This window comes from Erythrolamprus reginae, chromosome 8, assembly GCF_031021105.1.
Source record: "Erythrolamprus reginae isolate rEryReg1 chromosome 8, rEryReg1.hap1, whole genome shotgun sequence".
Lineage (NCBI taxonomy): Eukaryota > Metazoa > Chordata > Lepidosauria > Squamata > Dipsadidae > Erythrolamprus > Erythrolamprus reginae.
The window spans coordinates 25,938,791-25,960,503 of record NC_091957.1 but is presented as its reverse complement, the minus strand read 5'-3'; the positions used below and the strand labels follow the sequence as shown (position 1 = coordinate 25,960,503).

The window sequence follows — 21,713 nt, the reverse complement described above, 5'->3', positions numbered from 1 at the left end:
GGAAATTTCAGGCTGAAACACAGGGTGTCCATCAAGGAAAATCATGGAATTGTCAGGGAAATTGGCGGTTCAGGGAATTATCAGGGAATTCATGAAAAAAATGGATTAAATCAGGGGAAAAAATAAACTGTATTAAAATGTTTAAAAGTCAGAGGAAAATAATGTTAAAAAACAACAACAATGGATCACGCTGCTTGGCAGAGTCAAGCAAAAATGAGCCTAACTGTGGCAACCACTTGCTTCCTCAGCTACTGATATTTCTCCATGGCTTAGCCATTTGGTGTGACATCATCTATGACTGAGCCTTAACTAGATCGCAAGTTACAGGGAAATGTCAGGGAAATATCAGGGAATTTCCCCCGGGAACCCGATTGAAACACAGCTGAGAACCCCCGAAAATTACAAAAGAAAAAGATGGTGGCGCATACCGACTGGGAAAGATGGCTCCGGAGCTGTCACTTCTAAATTGCGTCATCATCAGCGCCTGCACTGGACCGCACCCACCCCTAGTTTCTTTTTGACAGGATCTCTGACATCCACATGGACGTGGCAGTACCACACGCCACAGGCCTGAGCCCAGCCCCAGAGGTTGAGGATTGTGTTTGCCCGCCCGGCTACCGAGGGCCGTCTTGCCAGGTGAGCAGCCGGTCGGGGAACGGGCCTTGCTCCTTGAGCTTGGCGGAGGTCCTCTAGCGGCTGTGCAGAGAAAGCACCCAGCCAGTGGGGCGGCCCAGAACCCGTCTGACCACCTTCCTCTGCTGGTGTTGAGCCGCTGCTTCCCTCCTCTGTTGCAGGACTGTGACGTTGGGTACACGCGCAGCACCAGCGGCCTCTACCTGGGCACCTGTGAGCGGTGCAGTTGCAACGGGCACGCAATCGAGTGCGACATGGAGACGGGAGAGTGCCAGGTGGGCAGGCCAGAGGATGGGAGCGGGAGGGTCCTGGACTGCTCGGTCCTCCCCAGACCAGCCGCCGTTCCCAGAAGAATGTTCCAGGCGGTGAGGAGGCGCCTGGGAAAACTCCCCCCGGCCTGGCCCTCGTGGCTGACCCACGGCTTCCCTCTGCTTCCAGGGCTGCCAGCACTACACGGAAGGGCTCCACTGTGAACGCTGCCAGCCGGGATTCTATGGGGATGCCCGACACGGGACGCCCAGAGACTGCCAGCTGTGCCACTGCTATGGACCATCCTCAGCTATCCGGTAGGTGGACCCCATGACCGTCGGCAGTTCATTCCCCGCCATGAGAGACCCCCTTGACCTTCTGCTTCTTTTATTTTTAAAAATATTACATTTTCTTTATTTATCTAAACACCCGTAAAACAAGCATTTAAAAGCATTGGACACTTTGTGACCATCTTGTTTTCTCGTTCTGTTCAATATTTCCGTAACAAATACTATCATTATTATTTACATTACATTACATTTTGTACTTACCTAAGTATCCCTCATTTCTATTTATCTTTATCTGATTCTTCTTGTCTTTCTCTCCTTGTTTTTCAAATTTTTGACTGTTTTTCTTTTATCTATCTATGTATCTATATCTATCTATTTATCTATCTATCTATCTCTATCTATCTATCTATTCATTCATTCATCCTTCCATTCATCATTCATCCTTCCATCCGTCTGTTTGTTTGTTTCTTTGTTTGTTTCTTGGATTTGTATGACTCCCCTCTCCAATGACTCGAAGTCCTGAATCCAATTATATTTTAAAACTAGCTACTCTAAAAAACCCAAATTTCATTAAAAATCAATCATTCCCATTCCAAATGAACAAACATATATTTCATTTATTGGCCAGGGGGGCTAGAGTCCAATGGCCCCAAGCCTGGCAATATAAATGAGTCTTCAAACTCTTGCGGAAGGCGAGGAGGGTGGGGGCAGTGCGATTCTCCGGGGGGGAGCTGATTCCAGAAGGCCAGGCCCCCCACAGAGAAGGCTCTTCCCCTAGGCTCTGCCAAACAATATTGTCTAGTTGATGGGACCTGGAAAAGGCCGACTCTGTGGGAACTGACCGGTCTCTGGGGCTCATACGGCAGGAGGCGGCCCCACAAGTAATCTGGTCTGATACCATGTAGGGCTTTATAGGTCATTACGTCTGCGGAGTCTGCGGAGAGGGGCGGCATACAAATCCAATAAATAAAATAAATAAAAATAAATTACCAACACTTTGAATTGTGTCCGGAAACCAATTGGCAACCAATGCAGCCCGCAGAGTGCTGGAGAGGCATGGGCATTCCTAGAAAGGCTCATTACTTCTCGCGCGGCTGCATTTTGTACCACCTGTAGTCTCTGAACACTCCTCAAAGGTAGCCCCATGCAGGTCATACATGCGATGACCTTCCTCTTCTTTCACCTCTGCAGAGAAACTAGAACCTGCTTTGTGGATGCCGACGGAGAGCCGACCTGCAACTCCTGTGCCCAGGGTTACATCGGGCGCCAGTGTGAAAGGTAAGCAGGCCAGGAGAGCTGGGTGCCCGGGCTCCGCTGGGTCCTCTGCTGGCATCGGAGAGGTCCTGATGGGGCTGCTCGTTGACTTTCATCAAGGGCTGGCCAGGCTGGCTATCGTTTCCGCTTCTTTTCTTAACTGAGCCTGTTCTCTTTGGCCCAGGTGCACTCCTGGTTACGTTGGGAACCCTAGCCAGGGTCAGCCCTGCACAGGTGAGTTCAGAGGAAGGAGGACAGGTGGGTGATGGGGAGTTGGCCATGTAGGGAGGGGAAGCTTCCCCTGGCAGGGTGGAATCAGAAGGAAGGAAGGAAGGAAGGAAGGAAGGAAGGAAGGAAGGAAGGAAGGAGAGACAGAGAAAAGATAGAGGAGGAGAGAGAAGGAGAGAGAAGAAAGGAAAAAGAGGAGAGAGAAGAAAGGGGGGAGGGAGGGGGGAGGAAATAGGGAAGGAAAGAAGGGGGGAGAGAGAGGAAAGGGGAGAAAGAGAAGGGTGGAGGGAAGGGGAGGAAGGAAGGGAAAAAAGGAGGGAGGAAGAGAAAAGAAGGAAAAGAAAGGGAGAGGAAGGGAGGAGATGGAAAGAGAAAAAGGAAGGAACGAAGGAACGAAGAAAGAAAGACTTTTAAGTGGCACAGAACCGGGGCGGGGGGAGCAGAAAGGTTGGGAAGTGAGAAAGGACGCATCCAGCGTGCGCACCACACCACCACCCCTTTCCTCTCCGCCTCCCTCCAGAATCCAGCTCCCGATGCCATTGCGACCCATACGGCAGCATCGGCAACCACTGTGATGCCAGCGGGCAATGCCAGTGCAAGGTAGGCAGGGAGGAGGGAAGGGGCATTGGGCTTCCCACCTCTTCCTCCTCCTCCTCACTCCCCCTTCCTCTGCAGAGGAGTCCTAGCCTGCTCTTCCTCTTGCCCAGCCTCTCCTCCATGCTCCGCCTGGCCTTCCTTTGCCCCCTGCCTCTCCGGCCAGAGCGGGCGGGTGTGTCTGCGAGTGCCTTCCTACTCCCCAGCAGCCCCCTTTCCCTCCTTCCAGGACCACGTGGAGGGCCTCTCCTGTGACCGTTGCCGCCCCCATCACTTCCATCTGAGCATCAAGAACCCCCTGGGCTGCCTGCCTTGCTTCTGCATGGGGGTCACCCAGCTATGCACCAGCTCATCCTACTACCGGGACGTGGTAAGGCAGGGGTGTCAAACTCCATTTAGTTGAGGGTTGTGCTTGACCTTAACGGGGTGTGCATGGCCAGCTGGGCGTGGTCAGCTCAACGTCACTCCTGTCCGGGGACTCCCGTGGCGGCCCGAGTGCTCTGCCAGTGAAAAGGAGTTCCCGAGCTCCATTTTCGGCTGCAACAGCTTCTGGCGGAACTCTGCTGGTGAAAACAAGAGTGTCAAGCCACTGCAGAAGTTGGTGATAAATTAACGGCTTGCCACACTATTCAAGACCTGATGTGGCGGGAGGGGTGAATCCCAGGAGGAAACAGATGCAATTATAAAACATTCTATTAATGCACTTAGAAACAGTTTGCCTAAATACGCGAGTCAACGGAAATAGTTGACCAATAGTATCTTTCTTTTCCTTTTTTCTTTTCTTTTTCTTTCTTTCTTTTCTCTCGCTTTTTTTTCTTTTTTCTTTATCATGTACGTATAAACTTAGTCTAGGCTTATGTGATAAGATAACTGGGTAACTAAATAAGAACCAATTATAGTAAATATATTTAATTGACTGAGAACGTATATAGAAAAAAGAATGGTAAACTGCTGAAATGTAAGCCTAAAAACTTCAATCAATGTCAAAATATGTTTGTTAATTTTGTTTATTTTATTTATATAAAGTCTATTTTAAAATTTATATATATAATATTATATATTATATATACAGTAGTACCTCGTGATACTAACCCCTCGTCTTACGAAGTTTTCGAGATACGAACCCGGGGTTCAGGATTTTTGTGCCTCTTCTTACAAACTTTATTTGCCTTACGAACCCACTGCCGCGAACGCCGAACCCAGAAGTTCGGCAAAAGTTCAGGTTCGGGGTTCGGGTTTGGCTGAGAAGTGCCGGCGCCCGGCTGTCCCCTTTTGAAACAGCCAGGGGGGCTTCTCGGCATTCTCCCAAACACCGAACCCGGAAGTTCGGCAAAAGTTCGGGTTCGGGAGGCCGCCAAGAAGCGACACCGCCCAGCTGTCCCCTTTTGAAACAGCCAGGGAGCTTCTCGGCGTTTGGCAAAAGTTTGGGCTCGGCGTTCGGGTTTGGGAGGCCGCCAAGAAGCGCCACCGCCTGGCTGTCACCTTTGCAGAAGAGCCGTGGAGCTGTCGGCCGGTCGGGAGGCTCAAATGTAGGTGGGGAATCCATTAATCCGTTTTACATTGTTTCCTATGGGAAATATTGTTTCATCTTACGAACCTCCTCCAGGAACCAATTAAGTTTGTAAGACAAGGTATAACTGTATATAAATTTTAAAATACACTTTATTAAACAATTAAAATATATGTATAAATGAAGAGGTAACAGACATTGCGATCTCCAGAATGTTTAAAAATTTGTAGACACTACTAAAATTAACTAAGCTTTCGTAGGCCTGTGACGCGGGCAATGAGCAAAATGAGCAGCATTATAATCAACTGTCTTCAATGGGGATTTTAACACTGATGGCATTAGTAGAGGACTAACAAAAGCTTTGTTAATTTTAGTAGTTTTTAATAAACTTTAAAACGTTCTGGATATTGCAATGGCTGTTGCCTCTTCATTTATAAATACACCAGGAATAAAACAGTCTTCGATCGCATTCCACCAGGGCGGAAGTAAAGGAAAAGCTGCCATGTTGGTACACTCTGTATGGATAAAGTCACAAGTCTTTGTGGGTGGGAGACAAGAGATGTGAACTTTCAATTGAGTGAGAAGCTCAGATTCAGGTTTCCCTGTGTGGTGCCAGAATGGCTCTGGAAATAAATTGGACCTTTGAGAAATACAGTGGTAAGAACACCTCTACTTACGAACTTTTCTAGATAAGAACCGGTGTTGAAGATTTTTTTGCCTCTTCTCAAGAACCATTTTCCACTTACAAACCCAAACCTCCAAAACTGTAACCAGAAAAGGCAGGGAGAAGCCTCTGTGGGGCCTCTCTAGGAATCTCCTGGGAGGAAACAGGGCCAGAAAAGCCAGGCAGAAGCCTCTGTGGGGCCTCTCTAGGAATCTCCTGGGAGGAAACAGGGCCAGAAAAGCCAGGCAGAAGCCTCTGTGGGGCCTCTCTAGGAATCTCCTGGGAGGAAACAGGGCCAGAAAAGCCAGGCAGAAGCCTCTGTGGGGCCTCTCTAGGAATCTCCTGGGAGGAAACAGGGCCAGAAAAGCCAGGCAGAAGCCTCTGTGGGGCCTCTCTAGGAATCTCCTGGGAGGAAACAGGGCCAGAAAAGGCGGGGAGAAGCCTCTGTGGGGCCTCTCTAAGAATCTCCTGAGATGAATCAGGACCTCTACCCTCCCTGTGGTTTCCCCCAGTCACACACATTATTTGCTTTTACATTGACTCCTATGGGAAATATTGCTTCTTCTTACAAACTTTTCTACTTAAAAACCTGGTCACATAACGAATTAAGTTCGCAAGTAGAGTTACCACTGTACTTTGACTCAGAGTCTGACTTAGTTCCCATGTTATCTGGAACCTTGACACAGAACTTGGGATGTCCTAAGTACCCTGTGGGCCCGATCCGGCCCCCGGGCCTTGAGTTTGATGTCCCTGAGGTAAGGGTTTGGGGCTTCCCTCCCGGGGGGTGATGTGGGTTGTATCAGAGGTCCACTGATGGGCTTTTCTTCAGCCGATTCTGTTGTCTTCCCACAGGTCAGCACCTCCTTTGCTCCCGAAGACTTCCAGGGCTTTGCGCTGGTCAACCGGCAGCGCAGTGTCCGCCTCACGACTGGCTTTGTGGTGGAGACATCCCCCGAGGGCCCTCAGCTCTCCTACAACCAATTTGGGGAGCTGGGCCAGGAGTCTTATTACTGGCAGCTGCCAGACGCCTACCTGGGAGACAAGGTGATTCCGGGCGGGAGGGCGGGGCTAATCCAGCACTGTCCAGGGCATCTCTAGGAGCTTTGGGGATGGCGGGAGGAACCCTCCTGTCTGGCCAGAATGGAGGGGGCCTGTGCACAGGGAGAATGCCCCACAGAAGAGGGTCAGATCAGGGGCTTCTGTTCCATGGGGGGCGGTGCGTGTGTGTGTGTCACAGGAAATCTCTTTTAGTTCCTCTCAATTTATGTTCCTCTCCCCAATCAGTATGAGGGTGCAGGTAGATTCTGGAACCCATATGCCTGGTGCCTGAGCTGAGAGTAGGAGTGAGTGGCAGGCAGTGTTCGACTTTCGACCTGCAGCTTCAGCCTTCCCACTCCAACCAATGTGCCTCTACATATCCTATATATATCTGCTATATTCCTTACATATGTTCCTCTTGGTTTCTAGGTGCTCGCTAAGAAAGGGTTTTCCAAAATGACCCACATATCATTAATATTTCTTATTAGATATTCTCCCTCTCCCCACCTGAAAAGAACTCTGTTTCAAATGCCGGTTGCCTTATGTTAACATGCTTTGATGCTACCCTCTTCGCTAAACTGGGTGTAGGTGTGGCCAGCACTCGACTCTTCCGGCTTGCGGATCTGGGAGTTTAGACATTCTACTCCCCCTCCCCAGAAAACAACTCTGTTCTAGTTGCCTTACATGAACATGTAGAGTTGCACATTCTACGTACATTTTCAAGCTTTAACTGTCAATGTATCAAGCCCAATCACATAGTTTCATAGTGAAGTGTGGGTCTCCAGCTACTACCAGTAGTATATTTATATGCCCATAAATACCCATCTTTTTGCTCCCCCCAGACCAAGGCCACGGCCTGTGGGAAGGCAGTGGGGAGATGGCTGTACTTGAAACGTCTCTCTTTCTCTTTCCTGCTCATTCCTTCTTTCCTGCCCGACCCGCTTGCCAGGGGGAGATCTATTATGCCCGGATGCGTCGTGCCCAAAAGGTACGCTGACCCAGGCCCGTCCAGGAGCCCCAGAGAGCGTGGGGCAGCTCCTGACCTCTCTGGTGTTGGACTGCAAGGAACCGGATATGTCTTGCTCTATCCTTTTTGTCACTGGCGTCCTTCCAAATTTGCGTCCTTGCATGGGGGAGGCAAGAGGGCGGAAGACCAGGATGCATGTGGGGCTGAGATCCTGGGGGCAGCTGTCAGTGGGGCTGTGCTTTCTCAGTGCTTCAGGTCCAGCCATCCTTGTGCGGCGGCTCGTCTTGTTGTAGCTCGCCGTGCCCACCGGTAGTTGGGTAGTCACCAGGGCTGATAGCTTTGGAAGGGCACCTTGGCATGGCCCCTCACCAGACTGCCTGCCTCCCTCCCTCCCGGCAGAACTCCACGTCCCTCTCGGAGGAGCAGCTGAGGAAGGAGATAGCTGCGGGGCGGATCCCCGGCCCTCAGGCCCTCCAGAGCAGGGGCAGACGAGCTGCTCAGGTAACAGGCCTGGGTGAGGGCTGCAGAGCCTCTCTGGTTCCAGGCTGTGCCATGGACGAGGCGGGGCATCCTTGCCTGAGCAATGTGGAGTCAGCTCTGAGCCTGTCGGCTCTTGCGAAGTTGGGAAGGGCTGGAGGAACTTTGGAAATCTGCCAGCTTTCTCTCCTCTCCTCTTCTCTTCCCTTTCCTTCTCTTCTCTTTATTTCTCTCTCTTGCTTTGCTTTGCCTTTTCTCTTTTTATCTTATCCTCTCCTCTCTTAACTTGCCTCTTTTCTCTCTTGCCTCTTCTCTTGACATGACTTGACTTGACTCCTTGCCTTGCCTCTTTTTTCTCCTCCTCTCTTCTCTTGACTTGTCTCCCTTGCCTCTCCTCTCCTCTCCCCTTCCCTTGACTTGACTTGACTTCTCTCTCTTGCCTTGCCCCTTTTTTCTCTTCTCTCTTCTCTTGACTTGCCTCTTTTCTCTCTTGCCTTTTCTCTTCCTTTCCCTTCCCCTTCTCTTCTCTTTCTTTCCCTTTTTCCCCTCTGCTCCACAATCAGGCCCGGGAAACCCAGCTGAGACAGGATGCCGACATCTGGGAGATGCTTTCCCGCTTTGCAGCAGAAGAAAGCCCCCCCAAGTCCCCCCCGCCTGCCAAACTGCGGAGACCCTCTGTGGCCCACCGAGGCTCTCTGCATCCTCCTCGCTTGGCTGCTCCCCCAGGCAGGTCTTCTCTGCTCCCTCCTTCTCTGGCCGCCCCTCCCGGCTCAGCCCCCCAGGTATACCTCTTCTACCTTGACCTCTGCACGCGTCTGGCTGGAGGGGGGGCTGGCAACTCCTGCTTTTCCCGGGGCAACTTTGCCTTGCTGGCTCCTCTCTCTGGGGCAGTTGATCCCAAACTCACCCTTCCCTTCCTTTTAACCAAATTGGCACCCTGGGTGGATCAAAATATGTCTTCTTTTCCTTCCTTCATTCCTTCCTTCCTTCTACCCTCCCTTCTTCCTTCCTTCCTCCCTCCCTCCTTCCTTCCTTCTTCCTTTCCTTCCTTCCTTCCTCACCTTCTCTCTGGATGGGGCTGCACCTCCTCTGCCTTTGAGTCCAGGCAAGGGTCCTTCCCAAAGGACAGTCTGTGGATGCCAACAACCACCTTCTTTCTGCTTCCAAGCAACAACACAGGGGGGCTGAGGCCCCAAAGGTACCCTTGCATGAGCTGGGATCACTTCAGGTGGCATCCCATAGACAAGGCAGGAGGGGATGTGAGTGGGCTTTGGACACAGGATGGCAAAGCATCCAAAGCTTGGCGCCTTTTCTTTTGTGGGTGGGTGGGCGGATGGGAGGGAAGGAAGGAAAGAGAGATGGAAAGGAAAGGGGTAGGGAAGGTAGAAGGAAGGAAAGGGAAAGGAAAGGAAGGAGGGAGGAAAAAAAGGAAAGAGGGAAGAAGGAGTTAGGGAGGGAGGGAAGGAAGGAAAGAGAAAGGAATGGAAGGAGGGAGGGAGGGAGGAAAGAAAGGGAAGAGAAGAAAAGGAAAGGGATGGAGAAAAGGAAGGAATGGGAAAGGAAGGGAAGAAAATGAAAGAAAAGGGAGGAAAGATTAGGGGAGAAGGAAAGGGAAAGGAAGAAGGAAAGAGGAAGAAAGAAAAATGGGAAAACAGAAGGAAAGAACGGGGTGAGTGAGTGGGCTACTTTCCATCTAAAGATTCTTCTTCCCTAAAATGGTGACGGGGTGGGGTCTGTGCACTTTGTTTCACCTTGAATTTCTGCAGCCCCTTTTTGGGGGGGAGGGGGCGTGAGTGTGCGTGTGGGAAAAGAGAGGTGTGTTCTTTGGTGGGGTGAGCCTTGGGTGCGTGAGCGTTGTTGTCGGAATGTGCCTGCTGGAACCGGCTCCCCTCTTCTGTCTCAGCGCTGGCTGCTCTACCGAGGGCTCCCCAGGCTTCCTGAAGCCGCTTTCTACTGGGAGCTGCCTGGGCCTTTCCTGGGCAACCAGGTAACCCTCCTTCCCAGGTGGTGAGGCTGGGACTGCGCATGGTGTGCTTCCCTCTCTCTCTCCCTCTCTCTCCCTCTCTCGTAACGACCGTCCTTTTGCGTGGCAGCAGTTCATTTACAGGTCAACAACGGATCGTTTAGGGACAACATCGCCAAACAAGGTGGCTTACGACCGCCTCTCACTCTTTTCTTTCAATAATTAAAATAATTTCTCCACGGTTTCCAATACATATACCTTAAGATATATACTGCTCAAAAAAATAAATAAAGGGAACACTTAAACAACAGAATATAACTCCAAGTAAATCAAACTTCTGTGAAATCAAACTGCCCCCTTAGGAAGCAACACTGGTTGACAGTCAATTTCATTTTGTTGTCAGCACATTCAACTTTGTACAGAACAAAGGATTCAAGGAGAAGATTTCATTCCTTCAGATCTAGGATGTGTTCTTTGAGGGTTCCCTTTATTTTTTTGAGCAGTGTATATCAATAGTATATACCGTACATTTTCAAATCAATCGGAGTTCAGTAACTTATTTTTACACCTAACCTTGCTCTTACTAATCAGTCTGTTTTTCTGTTTTCTTCACACTTCCCTATCTCCTTCTCCCCTACTTAGCTTCTTTTCTGCCCCTTCCTCCTTCGCTCTCCTCCTTCCCTTCCCTTCTTCCCTTCTTCCCTTCCTACCTCTTCTTCCTCCTTCCCTGGATGATTTTGATTCTAATACGTATTATATTTAACAGACTGATAACATTTTTCCATGCTTAAGCTGTCAGCATTAATATTTAAATTCCTTGTTTAAGATTATATTTTTAAATTAAATTTATTTTCAGTATATGTTGTTAATCTAATGCTACCTCCTTAAGTCGAGTTCTGTCATCTGGGTTGCCTCACTTTCTATTCCATTTTCTTTTTCTTTTGATCACAATAGTTGAGTCTCTATCTATATTCCTTTTCTATGCACTCATAAAATTTCACCCATACATTATAATTTAATTTAATTTAACTCCTTGCGGACTCTGGGCAGCATACAACAATTAGAAACAGTGTAAAAAAGTGATTTAAAACTCCTAAGACACCAACATTATAATAGTCTGAATCATCTTTTTCTTCAATTTTCATTGTTAATCTATTCATTTCTGTGCCGTTTCTCCTGGTCACGTGGTTCAAAATTCAGATTGTTGGCCACTGTCTCAGAATTATGACGGTTGCACTTGGGATGCACGCGATCCCCCATGGCAACCTTCTGAGAAGTAAACCGGATTCCCTGAAAGGTCGCGTTCCCAACTGAACGATTGTGGCGATTCACTTTTAACAATTGAGGTGAGGAAGGCCGTAAATTGGTAGGCGAAGCTCGCTTGCGACAAATGCCTCACTGAACAACGGGAAACTTTGGGCTCATTTGCGGTCATAAGTCGAGGACTTACCTGCCTTGCACAGAGCCTTCTTCTAGAATGTGGCGCTTGTTCTCCGTCACGGATAAAGTGGAGAATGTGCAGCTAATTCTCGGGTTGATTTTTCCACAGCTTTTACTCAAACGAGTTGTTGCCCGGCTACTGTTATATGCGTTTGTATGAATTAATAAGGGGGGGGGGGTGTTATAGAAAGGACATTTCTTCTCCAATTTGTGCCTGGTCAATTCTTTCCGTTGAGGGTCGTGAGAAAAGCCGCAGAAGCAGAGAAGCCCATAGCAGGACGGCCTGCCTCACTGGGTCACAGGAAGTTTAAAATCCCCATTGAGTCCAAGCAGTTTACGAGAGGCCTCGGCCTTGACAGAAACCTTCCCCCTAAGGCAGTAATGGCGAACCTTTTTTGTTTCATGTGCCAAAAGAATGTATGTGCGTGCGCTACTGCAGGCGCAGTTCCCACACCCATTCCCTTCCCCTCCATGCATGTCTTCGGAGAGGGGCGGCATACAAATCTAAGTAATAAATAAATAAATAAATGCATGCACACAGCCCTCACTGAAGCCTCGGATGGTGAAAAAACAGGCAAACAGGCAAACCGGAAGCTGATTTTTGGCTTTGTGGAAGGCCATTTTGCCCACCTGAGACTTCAGCGAAGCTTCCTGAAGCCCCAGAGTGTGAAAAATAACACATCGAGCAAACCAGAAGTCTGTTTTTCCAAACTTCTGGTTTGCCCGCTAGGCTGTTTTTCACATTCCGGGGCTTCAGGAAATTTCCCTCAAGCCTCAGGGGGGCGAAACGGCCTTCCCCAAAGCTGAAAATCAGCTGCCAGCTGGAGTTGAAATAGAGTGATGCCTCGCGTGCCCTCCAATACGGCTCCATGTGCCACCTGTGGCATGTGTGCCATAGGTTTGCCATCGCTGCCCTAAGGGAAAACAAAGGGGTTGCTGGTAGCCTTGAACTCTGGTTCCTATCTCGGTCCTTGGCCGGAAGCAGAAGCCCCTCCTGGCCAGGGGAACGAGTGACCAAACTGAGGGTCTCCATTTCGCCCTTTGCAGGTGGGCTCTTATGGGGGACGCCTCCGCTACACCCTTTCCTACACGGCTGGAGAGAGAGGAACCCTGCTGCCCGAAGCGGATGTACAGATTACCGTAAGTTGCGGAGGGGGGACGCAATGCTGGAAGTGGCCTTTTAGGGGGTAGGAGAGAAGCCGGAGCCCCTCCCTCAGGATTCCACCGTTGCTTTAATGCTGGCTCTAGTTTGCGACTTCTCTCAAGCACTCCTCCTGGCCTTCCCCGCCTGGGAGGAATCAAGTGGGATTAGCAATCGGTTTCTCTGCCCCTCTAGGAAGTGGGCGGGTGGGGAAGGGCTGGGACAAATGGGTTTCTGCTTGGGGTCCCCCCTAACTACTGTGGAAGGCTCTCCGTCTTGCTCTTCCTCACCTTCAGGGCAACGACATCACCTTGGTAGCCTACCTGTCCGAGCTGCGGCCTGATGAGCACAAGGGTTTCGAGGTGATCTTCCAGGAGGTGAGGCAAGGGAGTGAGTCCCTTTTTAATTTAATTTAATTTAATTTAATTTTCGGAGTATAAGACACAATGGAGTATAGGACGCACCTTAGTTTTTGGGGAGTAAAATAGGGAAAAGAATCTGCTTACCAAGTATTCATCTGGCTATCATCCTTAGCCAGCACATTATTTTATCCCCTGGTTAGGACTTTAAAAACTTTATTCGGAGAGAGTAACAATGAAAAAGCTTGCAAGCCAATAAGAGCTGGGAGCATCATTAGCACCTGGAAAGAGACATTAGGAGCAAGTAGAGCAATAGAAAAACCTTCAAAGATTTAGAGCTTGGAAAACATTATTTGTAGAGAGTAACAATGAAAGAGCTTGCAAGCTGGTAACAGCTGGGAACATTGTTAGCACTTGGTTAGGGGCTGGAAGGAAACTTATTTGGAGCAAGTTAAAGCAATGAAAGAACCTGGACAATCTTAGGGCATGGAAAACATTATTCACAGAGAGAAACAATGAAAGAGCCTGCAAGGTAAGACCTGGGAAGATCGTTAGTAGCTAGTTAGGGCTGGGGGGGAAAAGCTACATTCAGAGTATAAGATGCACCCAAATAATCAGCCTCTTTTAGGGAGGAAAAGGGTGTGCCTTATACTCCAAAAATATGGTAATTTATTTCACTTTTAAGCCGCCCAACTCCTTGCAGACTCTGGACGGCTTACAATCATAAGCAATATTATACAATAAATAGGTAGTAGGAAATAATCAAATGTATACCAGTAAAAAACCCAAATACAACATTCATTCAACAACATTCATCTCTCTGGGGTCGAGCTAGTAGTTCAGTGGCCCCCAGGCCTGCCGGTACAGCCATGTTTTCACAGCCTTTCGGAAGGCCAGAAGGGTGGGGGCAGTACAAGTCTCTGGGGGCAGTTGTTTCCATAGAGCAGGAGCCACCAGAGAGAAGGCCCTCCCATGCCAGTCGGCATTGTCTGGCTGACAGGACCTGCAGAAGGCCGACCCTGTGGGCTCTGGTCAGTCGCTGGGAGGTATGTGGTGGGAGACGGTCCTGTAAATAGTCTGGTCTGATGCCATGCAGGGCTTCATGGGTGATAACCAGCACCTTAAATTGTGTCCTGAGACCAATCGGTAGCCAGTGCAGCTCGTGGAGTGACAGAGTTATATGGCTCGCGCGGCTGCGTTCTGGACTAGTTGCAGTCTCCGAACGCTTTTTAAAGGAAGCCCCATGTAGAGCCTCCGGACTGAGCTGCAGAAACAGTCCAGATGGCCATCCCACGTGCGGCCCCTGCATTTCCCCCTTGCCATGCTCAGCTGGCGCCCCACCTCCTATTTTTTTTCTCTCCCAGCAATTCTGGAAGCGGCCGGATGGGCAGCCTGCCACGCGGGAGCACCTGCTGATGGTCCTGGCCGACCTGGATGAGATCCTCATACGAGCCACCCACTCCACGGACATGCTTTCGGCGGGCATCACTGGCATCAGCATGGAGATGGCGGTGCCCACCTACACCAGCCTGGCCCGGGCTTTGGAAGTGGAGGAATGTCGCTGCCCACCTGGATACCAGGGCCTTTCTTGCCAGGTGATCTGACTGGCTGGGGTTGACTGGTGGGACCACGGAGGGCTCAGAGGAGGCACTGATCCCCCCCCCCGATTCCTGCCTCCTCTCCTGCAGGACTGTGCGACCGGCTACACCCGGACCAGCGGAGGGCTGTACTTGGGCCACTGCACACTTTGTGAATGCAACGGGCACTCGGAGTCCTGTCACCCTGAGACTGGGACTTGCTCGGTGAGACCCCCTTCTGGGTTGCTGCCCTCCCTCTGAGTTTCGGGGGTGGGGGATTTGCTCCTTCTCTAAGGGAGAAGCAGGAATAGGATTTTCCGGGCCGACGCAGCTTGAAAACAAAGGAGGAATCCACACGCTGATATTTCAAATCAATCTTCTTATATAGAAAGTCTCATTTATACAAGCCAACGTCATGCATGTGAGTTCATCTTGGCAGCTCCTCAGTGAGAGTAGTTAAAAAATAACAGTCCAGTGGCTAGGCTGCTGCCAAAGATCAAAGGTTCCTTCGTGCACATTCCTTCGTGAGATAAGGAGTCTCAAGTGTCACAGACTTACTTTTATAGCTTCCCAGCATCTCCGCAGACAGGGCACTTTTACTCTAAGGATTTTAGCAGGAAAATAACAGGTGGCTAGCGTAACCTGGCTAAAACCTCACATGGACCAATATTTAGCACATAGCAATATGTTAGCACACAGCAGTATTAAGCACACAGCGATATCTTAGCACACAGCAGTATTAAGCACACATATAATAATAATAATAATAATAATAATAATAATAATAATAAAAAATGTTTATTTATAGTGCCCTTTTAACAAAAGGCATAACAGCATGTTAGCAATAGCACTTTTTTTTAACAGAGCCAGCCAGAACACAGCTATATTTTAGCACACAGCAATAGCAAGCATTATCAAGACTAATCACAATAGCCAACAACAACCAACAATACAATGCAATACAATACAATACAATGGAGAGCAACACATCTGTCTCCCTTTTATGGCTAATTGCACCCTAGCTCTTAAAGTAATATTATACTATTTCCTCCAAACATACATTGCGGGTTAATTCATGTATTGATAAACCCAACCTGTGAAGTACGTACTACTGATTATCCGCCTCCATTGCAAAACGTTGAAACTCCACCCCAAATTACCCATATGCCACCTTTAAATACCTATAGGGAGTGGTCAGCAATTCCCTAGAGTTAACAAACTGCAGACTACTTCCTTTTCCCATACAAGTATTCTTGTCTTTTTCTTAGCCTTCTAAAGCGGGTATCTAAAAAAGGCTCATTTTCTGTTCTGGAGACTTCATCTACAAAAACATATTGATAAAATTGATCGAGTCCAAAGACAGGTTACAAAAAGGGCGAAGGTCCTAAGCATAAAACTGATCAGGAAAGATTTAATGAACTCAATCTGTCTAGTCTGGAGGACAGAAGGGAAAGCGGGGACATGATCGAAACATTTAAATACGTTCAAGGGAAGTGTTTTTAATAGGAAAGTGAACACAAGAACAAGGGGGCACAATCTGAGGTTAGTTGGGGGAAAGATCAGAAGCAACGTGAAAAAATATTATTTTACTGAAAGAGTAGTAGATCCTTGGAACAAACTTCCAGCAGACGTGGTGGTAAATCCACAGTAACTGAATTTAAACATGCCTGGGATAAACATAGATCCATCCTAAGATAAAATACAGGAAATAGTATAAGGGCAGAGTAGATGGACCATGAGGTCTTTTTCTGCCGTCAATTTTCTGTTTCTATGTCTTCCTCCTCCTCCGCTAAGTCAGACCCTACTGTCATTGGCATCTCTGCCACCTCTGGTGGTCCTTCAGGTTCCTCCAGGTCTATCTCTCCCTCACTCTCACTCTATGCATCAGCTGGCAACACCACTGGCCCAGGGTACCCAGATGGCCTGGCTCATCCTCCTCAGAATCTCTCATTACCAGAGTTGGACAAGGAGCATTCACAACAGGGGTGGGGGCTGCGAGGAGGAAGGGCCTTTTGGATCCTATCAGGAGAGCCTGAAGTGGAATGCCCACCCCCCAGGTGCCAAGCAGGGGTTCTCTGCCCGGACAGGCAGTTCTTTCCCTCCACAGAGAAAGGCATCCGTGGCTTCTTCAGCTGTGGCTGCTCAAAGCGCTAAACCTTGCGTGGAATCTGGTGGCCGAGAGAGAGGAGTTATGTGGGGATAGGGGTGGGAGGAGGGGGGTGGGGTGGAGAGACAACTTATGTTACACAACCGGTTGGGATGCTTTTGCAATGAGGAAAGGGGCCTGTTTTGAACTGTCCAGCTGATTGATCCTGTTGTTAATTAATTGGATCAAATGAGGCTTTTCTTTTAACAAGCGTTTTATTTTGGAAAATAGCTGCAGTGGAAACATGCAGGAAGGTTTGGCTTCCAATGTTGTTTTCTTAAGTTTCTTTTTTTTCCCCTCCTTTGGGTTTCTGTTCCCCTTTCTTTCCCACAATGGACTTTCCTTCCTTCCTTCCTTCCTTCCTCCCTTCCTTCCTTCCTTCCTTTTCCCTCCCTCCCTTCTTCCTTCCTTCCTCCCTCCCTCCTTCCTTCATTACTTCCTTCCTTTTCACTTCCTCCTTCCTCTCTTCCTCTCCTCTCTTCCTCCTTTCTCCCCTTCTTCCATTCTTTCTTTCTTCCTATCTCCTACCTTCCTTCCTTCCTTCCTTCCATCCTTCCAACCCTTCTTCCTCTCTCCTCCCTCTCTCCCATCTTCCTTCCTTCTTCCTTCCTCCCTCCTTTTTTTCATTATTTCCTTTTCACTTCCTCCTTACTCTCTCCCTCCTTCCTTCCTCCCTCCCTCATTACTTCCTTTTCCCTCCCCCCCTTCCTCCCCCCTCCTTCCTTCCTTCTTCCTTCCTACTTTCTTTCCTTCTCCTTCCCTCCTTCCTTGCTTTTCCCTCCCTCCCTCCCTTCCCTCTCCAGAATTGCCTGCACCATGCAGCTGGGGAGTTCTGCGAACGGTGCACCCCCGGCTACTATGGAGATGCCACCGCCGGGACCCCCGAGGACTGCCAGCCCTGCGCTTGCCCATTGCCGAATCCTGAGAACCAGTAAGCCACCTTCCCTCTCGGGGGAGGCCTGGGCAGGGATCCCTCTCGGGCCAGAGCTCAGGATGGAACCTCTTTCTTTTGGGTAGATTCTCACAGACCTGCGAGAGCCTGGAGGGAGGTGGCTATCGCTGCACCGCCTGCGAACCTGGTTACACTGGCCAGTATTGCGAACAGTGAGTGTGTCCCTCCCCTGGAAGGGCTGAGCTGGGGTGGGGCAGCAGCCACCGAGAGCCCCCTGATGGGTCTCTGCTTCTCCCCCCAGATGTGCCTCTGGATATACCGGCAACCCCAACATTCGTGGGCAGAAATGTCTTCCTTTGGGTGAGCAAAGATGCGCTTGCTAGTTGCGGAATTGTCGCCGGGTCTGTTTTTCACTGTCGGGCATGGGGGGAGCCGAACTGACCTGTTAGGACCCTGTCTAATGGTTGAGTTGGCAATATATAAACCAACAATGTGTGTTAATGTATTTAGCTTTAACTGAGCTATGTCTGATTGGCTGTTGTGTTGCAGACTGCCATAAGAGGGAGCTAGAGATCATTGTTTGTTCTCTCTGCCATTCTCTCTGTTGCTCTGTCATTTATTTATTTACTTACTTACTTACTTACTTATTTAATTCAACTTCTTTTTTAAAAAATATATTTATTGGTGATTTTTATTTTTTAATACAACACATGATCTTATTTACAGGTGAATTGACATCTTATATTTACATTTTTGTCAGTATTATCTTTAATTAATTTTGTATGGATGTATTTTTTATTCCGGCGTTTGTTGTAGATTCCTCTTTTTGGTCCATAAATACCATTTTGTCCAGATTGCATAGTAGTCCGAGTCTTTTTGATTATTTAATTCCATAGTCAGTCTGTCCATCTTCGCGCATTTGTATATTTTCTTTATTATTTCTTTATCCTCCGGTGTCTGTGGATTCTTCCATTTATGTGCGATCCTTACTGCTGTTATTATGTGCAAAACTAAATATCTTACATTTTTAGTATAGGACCCTTTCATAATACCTAATAAGAAAAATTCAGGTGTATATTCTATTGCTGTGTCTGTTATTTGTTGTAACCAATTCCAATACCTTTTTGCCTCTGGACATGACCACCAACATCTATGCTTCCCAATCTCGAATGACTCAGGGCGGCTTACAATAATGATATAAATACAGAACAATAAAAAGAAGCCAAATGTACAATCTAAAAAACTATAAAACCCTAATTAAAAACCCAAATTGACCAACCACGACAACATGCATTCTTTGGCCTTGATAGTTGTTGATTCACGGACCCCAGGCCTGCTGGCAAAGCCAGGTCTTCGTGGCCTTACGGAAGGCCAGTAGGGTGGGAGCAGTACAGACATTGGGGGGGGGGAGTTGATTCCATAGAGCCGGGGCCGCAACAGAGAAGGCCCTCCCATGCAGCCCCCCCAACCTGCATTGCTTAGTTGGTGAGACCTGGAAGCGACCAACTTTTTGCGCTCTTATTGGTGTCTGGGAGGTACGCGGCAAGAGACAGTCCCGTAAATAGTCTGGCTCGAAGCCATGTAGGGCTTTATGGGTAATAACCAATGCTATTCTCTCTAGCATTCTCTCTGTTAGTTTGCTTTGCTCTGCATTCTCTCTGCATTGTATGTGTTGTAATTATTTGTTGTAGCTAAACTGTTTTTTAAGCTTCATATCTTTGTTTACTGTTAATGACAAACACAACTGGTAAGAAAGACTTTGTAATTTGATATTATTTGGATTGTTATTCTAACGATTACGTGTATGACCTGGACTGTCAATTGGACTGTGCTATTTCTTAAAGTAAACTTTAACTTCTTTTAGTGTATCTGTGTGTAACTGAATAGTTACAGTGGTACCTCTACCTAAGAACGCCTCTACTTATGAAATTTCCTAGATAAGAAGCGGGTGTTCAATATTTTTTTGCCTCTTTTCAAGAACTATTTTACACTTACAGACCCGAACCTCCGAAACTGTAACCGGAAAAGGCAGGGAGAAGTCTCTGTGGGGCCTCTCTAGGAACCTTCTGGAAGGAAATAGGGCCAGAAAAGGCGGGGAGAAGCCTCCGTGGGGCCTCTCTAGGAATCTCCTGGGAGGAAACAGGGCCTCTACCCTCCCTGTGGTTTCCCCAATCACACACATTATTTGCTTTTACATTGATTCCTATGGGCAAAATTGCTTCTTCTTACAAACTTTTCTACTTAAGAACCTGGTCACGGAACGAATTAAGTGCTTAAGTAGAGGTACCACTGTATTTGATCTACTCCAATACAACGTTTCCGTGTGCACATCCTTGGTAAACAAGGATTACTCTGCTCATATGTTAACATGACTCCTCACCTTGGCCTCTCTCCCCGGCCTCCTGTTCTTTCTCAGGACGCCCTGACCAGGTTCACCTGATTGTCCAAGTCCATCCTTCCCGGACGACTGTGTCTCATGGCAGCGAATTGACACTGCGTTGCCAGGTTCATGGGGAGCCACCACTTATTTTCCGCTGGTACCGGGAAGACGGGCAGCCTGTGCCAAGTTCTGCCCAGCACAGGGAGCAAGGTGAGCCTGTGCCATTCTCCTAGCTGGGCAGATTGGGTGGAGAGGAGACCCAGGACAGTGACCCGGGCAGGGAGAGTCATGTTTTTGCAGCCAAAGAAATCAGCGCTTGGCTCCCTCGAGCTTAAATTGTTCTCTGAGGGATCCTTCACAGACTCCTTGCTTCCTTCTCTTGGCCAGGCGTTGCTGCATTCACGACTTACGCTCCTGGTTCTGAAGTCGGGAAGCTTCCCCAGAGTGCCTTAGAGGCGTGATGGTGAACCTATGGCATGTATGCCACAGGTGGCACATGGAGCCATATCGGAGGGCACTCGAAGCGTTGCCTTATGTCAGCTCTAGTGCACATGCGTGTGTTAGCCAGCTGGTTTTCGGCCGTGGGGAAGGCCATTTCCCCCTACGGAGGCTTTAGAGAAACTTTAAACTGGAAGTTCGGAAAAACTCAACTGGCAAACCCGAAGTCTGTTTTCCCAACTTCCGGTTTGCCTGTTGTGCTGTCTTTTGCACTCCAGAGGCTTCAGGGAAAACGGACTTCCGGTTTGCCCGCTGTTCTGTTTTTCACACTCTGGGCCTTCAGGAAGTTTCTCTGAAGCCTCCGGAGTGCAAAAAAACAGCACAATGGGCAAACCGGAAGTCTGTTTTTCTGAACTTCTGGTTTGCCGGTGTGGTTGCTTTTTCACCGTCCCAGGCTTCAGTGAGGCCTGAGCGCATGCGCAGGAACAGTGGGGAGATTGTGCACATGCGTAGGGGCAGGGGGGGCTGCGCATGCATGGGCGGGAGGAATTACATGTGACCACGTGCGCACATGCTAGTGCAGGCACACACACCCTTTTGGCATGCAGACCCAAAAAAGTTCGCCATCACTGCCCTAGAGAGGCCAGAGTTCAGCTGGGGCCTTCTGGAGAGCGAGCAGGAGCCCTAGCCTTAAAAGGAACCAAAGGTTCTAGTGTATTTTTTGGAATATAAGACACACCGGAGCATAAGATGCACCTTAGTGCTTAAGAAGGAAAATAGGGAAAAGAATCTGCTTACCAGATATTCATCTGACTAGCGTCCTTAGCCTGGTCAGCTTCAGCACATTATTTTATCCCCCGGTTAGGGCTTTAAAAAAAAACTTATTTGGAGAGAATAACAATGAAAGATTGCTTGAAAGCCAGTAAGAGCTGGGAACATTGTTAGCACCTGGTTAGGGCTGGAAAGAAACATTCAGAGCAAGTGGATCAATGAAAAAATTTACAAAGACAGGGTTTGGAAAACATTGACAGAGAGTAACAATGAAAGAGGTTGCAAGTGGGTAAGAGCTGGGAACATTGTTAGCACCTAGTTTGGGCTGGAAAGAAACATTTGGAGCAAGTTAGAGCAATGAAAAAAATACCTGCAAAGACTTAGGGCTTGGAAAACGATTCTTCACAAAGAGTAACAGTCAAAGAATCTGCAAGGTAAGATCTGGGAAGATGGTTAGTCCCTAGTTAGGGCTGGGGGAAAAAACATCCCAAAAAAGCACTACAGTACATTCAAAGTATAAGACGCACCTGAATTTTCAGCATCTTTTAGGGAGGAAAAAGGTGTGTCTTATACTCCGAAAAATACGGTAGTGCTCAAGATTTCAACAGGGCTGGGGAGGCAAATGGGGACCTATTCTGTAGACCAGAGTTCCCCAAACTTTCCAGCTTTGCGGAATGGCGAGCTGGGAGGGAGATGTTTCTG

General features: G+C 48.6%; 1 protein-coding gene across 2 annotated transcripts in view; it reads left to right on the top strand.

The window, feature by feature from the left end:
• The window catches only part of HSPG2 (heparan sulfate proteoglycan 2), a 151,106-nt gene that overhangs the window by 57,878 nt on the left and 71,515 nt on the right, over positions 1-21,713 (top strand). For both annotated transcript variants that reach the window (XM_070759428.1, XM_070759427.1), the window contains exons 27-42: positions 525-636; positions 795-908; positions 1,072-1,199; positions 2,364-2,450; positions 2,611-2,660; positions 3,175-3,254; positions 3,478-3,618; positions 6,275-6,466; positions 12,355-12,447; positions 12,745-12,825; positions 14,172-14,402; positions 14,496-14,609; positions 17,334-17,461; positions 17,548-17,634; positions 17,724-17,782; positions 19,839-20,012. In XM_070759428.1, the coding sequence (XP_070615529.1) occupies positions 525-636; positions 795-908; positions 1,072-1,199; positions 2,364-2,450; positions 2,611-2,660; positions 3,175-3,254; positions 3,478-3,618; positions 6,275-6,466; positions 12,355-12,447; positions 12,745-12,825; positions 14,172-14,402; positions 14,496-14,609; positions 17,334-17,461; positions 17,548-17,634; positions 17,724-17,782; positions 19,839-20,012 (1,871 nt within the window). The remainder of the gene's footprint in view (positions 1-524; positions 637-794; positions 909-1,071; positions 1,200-2,363; positions 2,451-2,610; positions 2,661-3,174; positions 3,255-3,477; positions 3,619-6,274; positions 6,467-12,354; positions 12,448-12,744; positions 12,826-14,171; positions 14,403-14,495; positions 14,610-17,333; positions 17,462-17,547; positions 17,635-17,723; positions 17,783-19,838; positions 20,013-21,713) is intronic.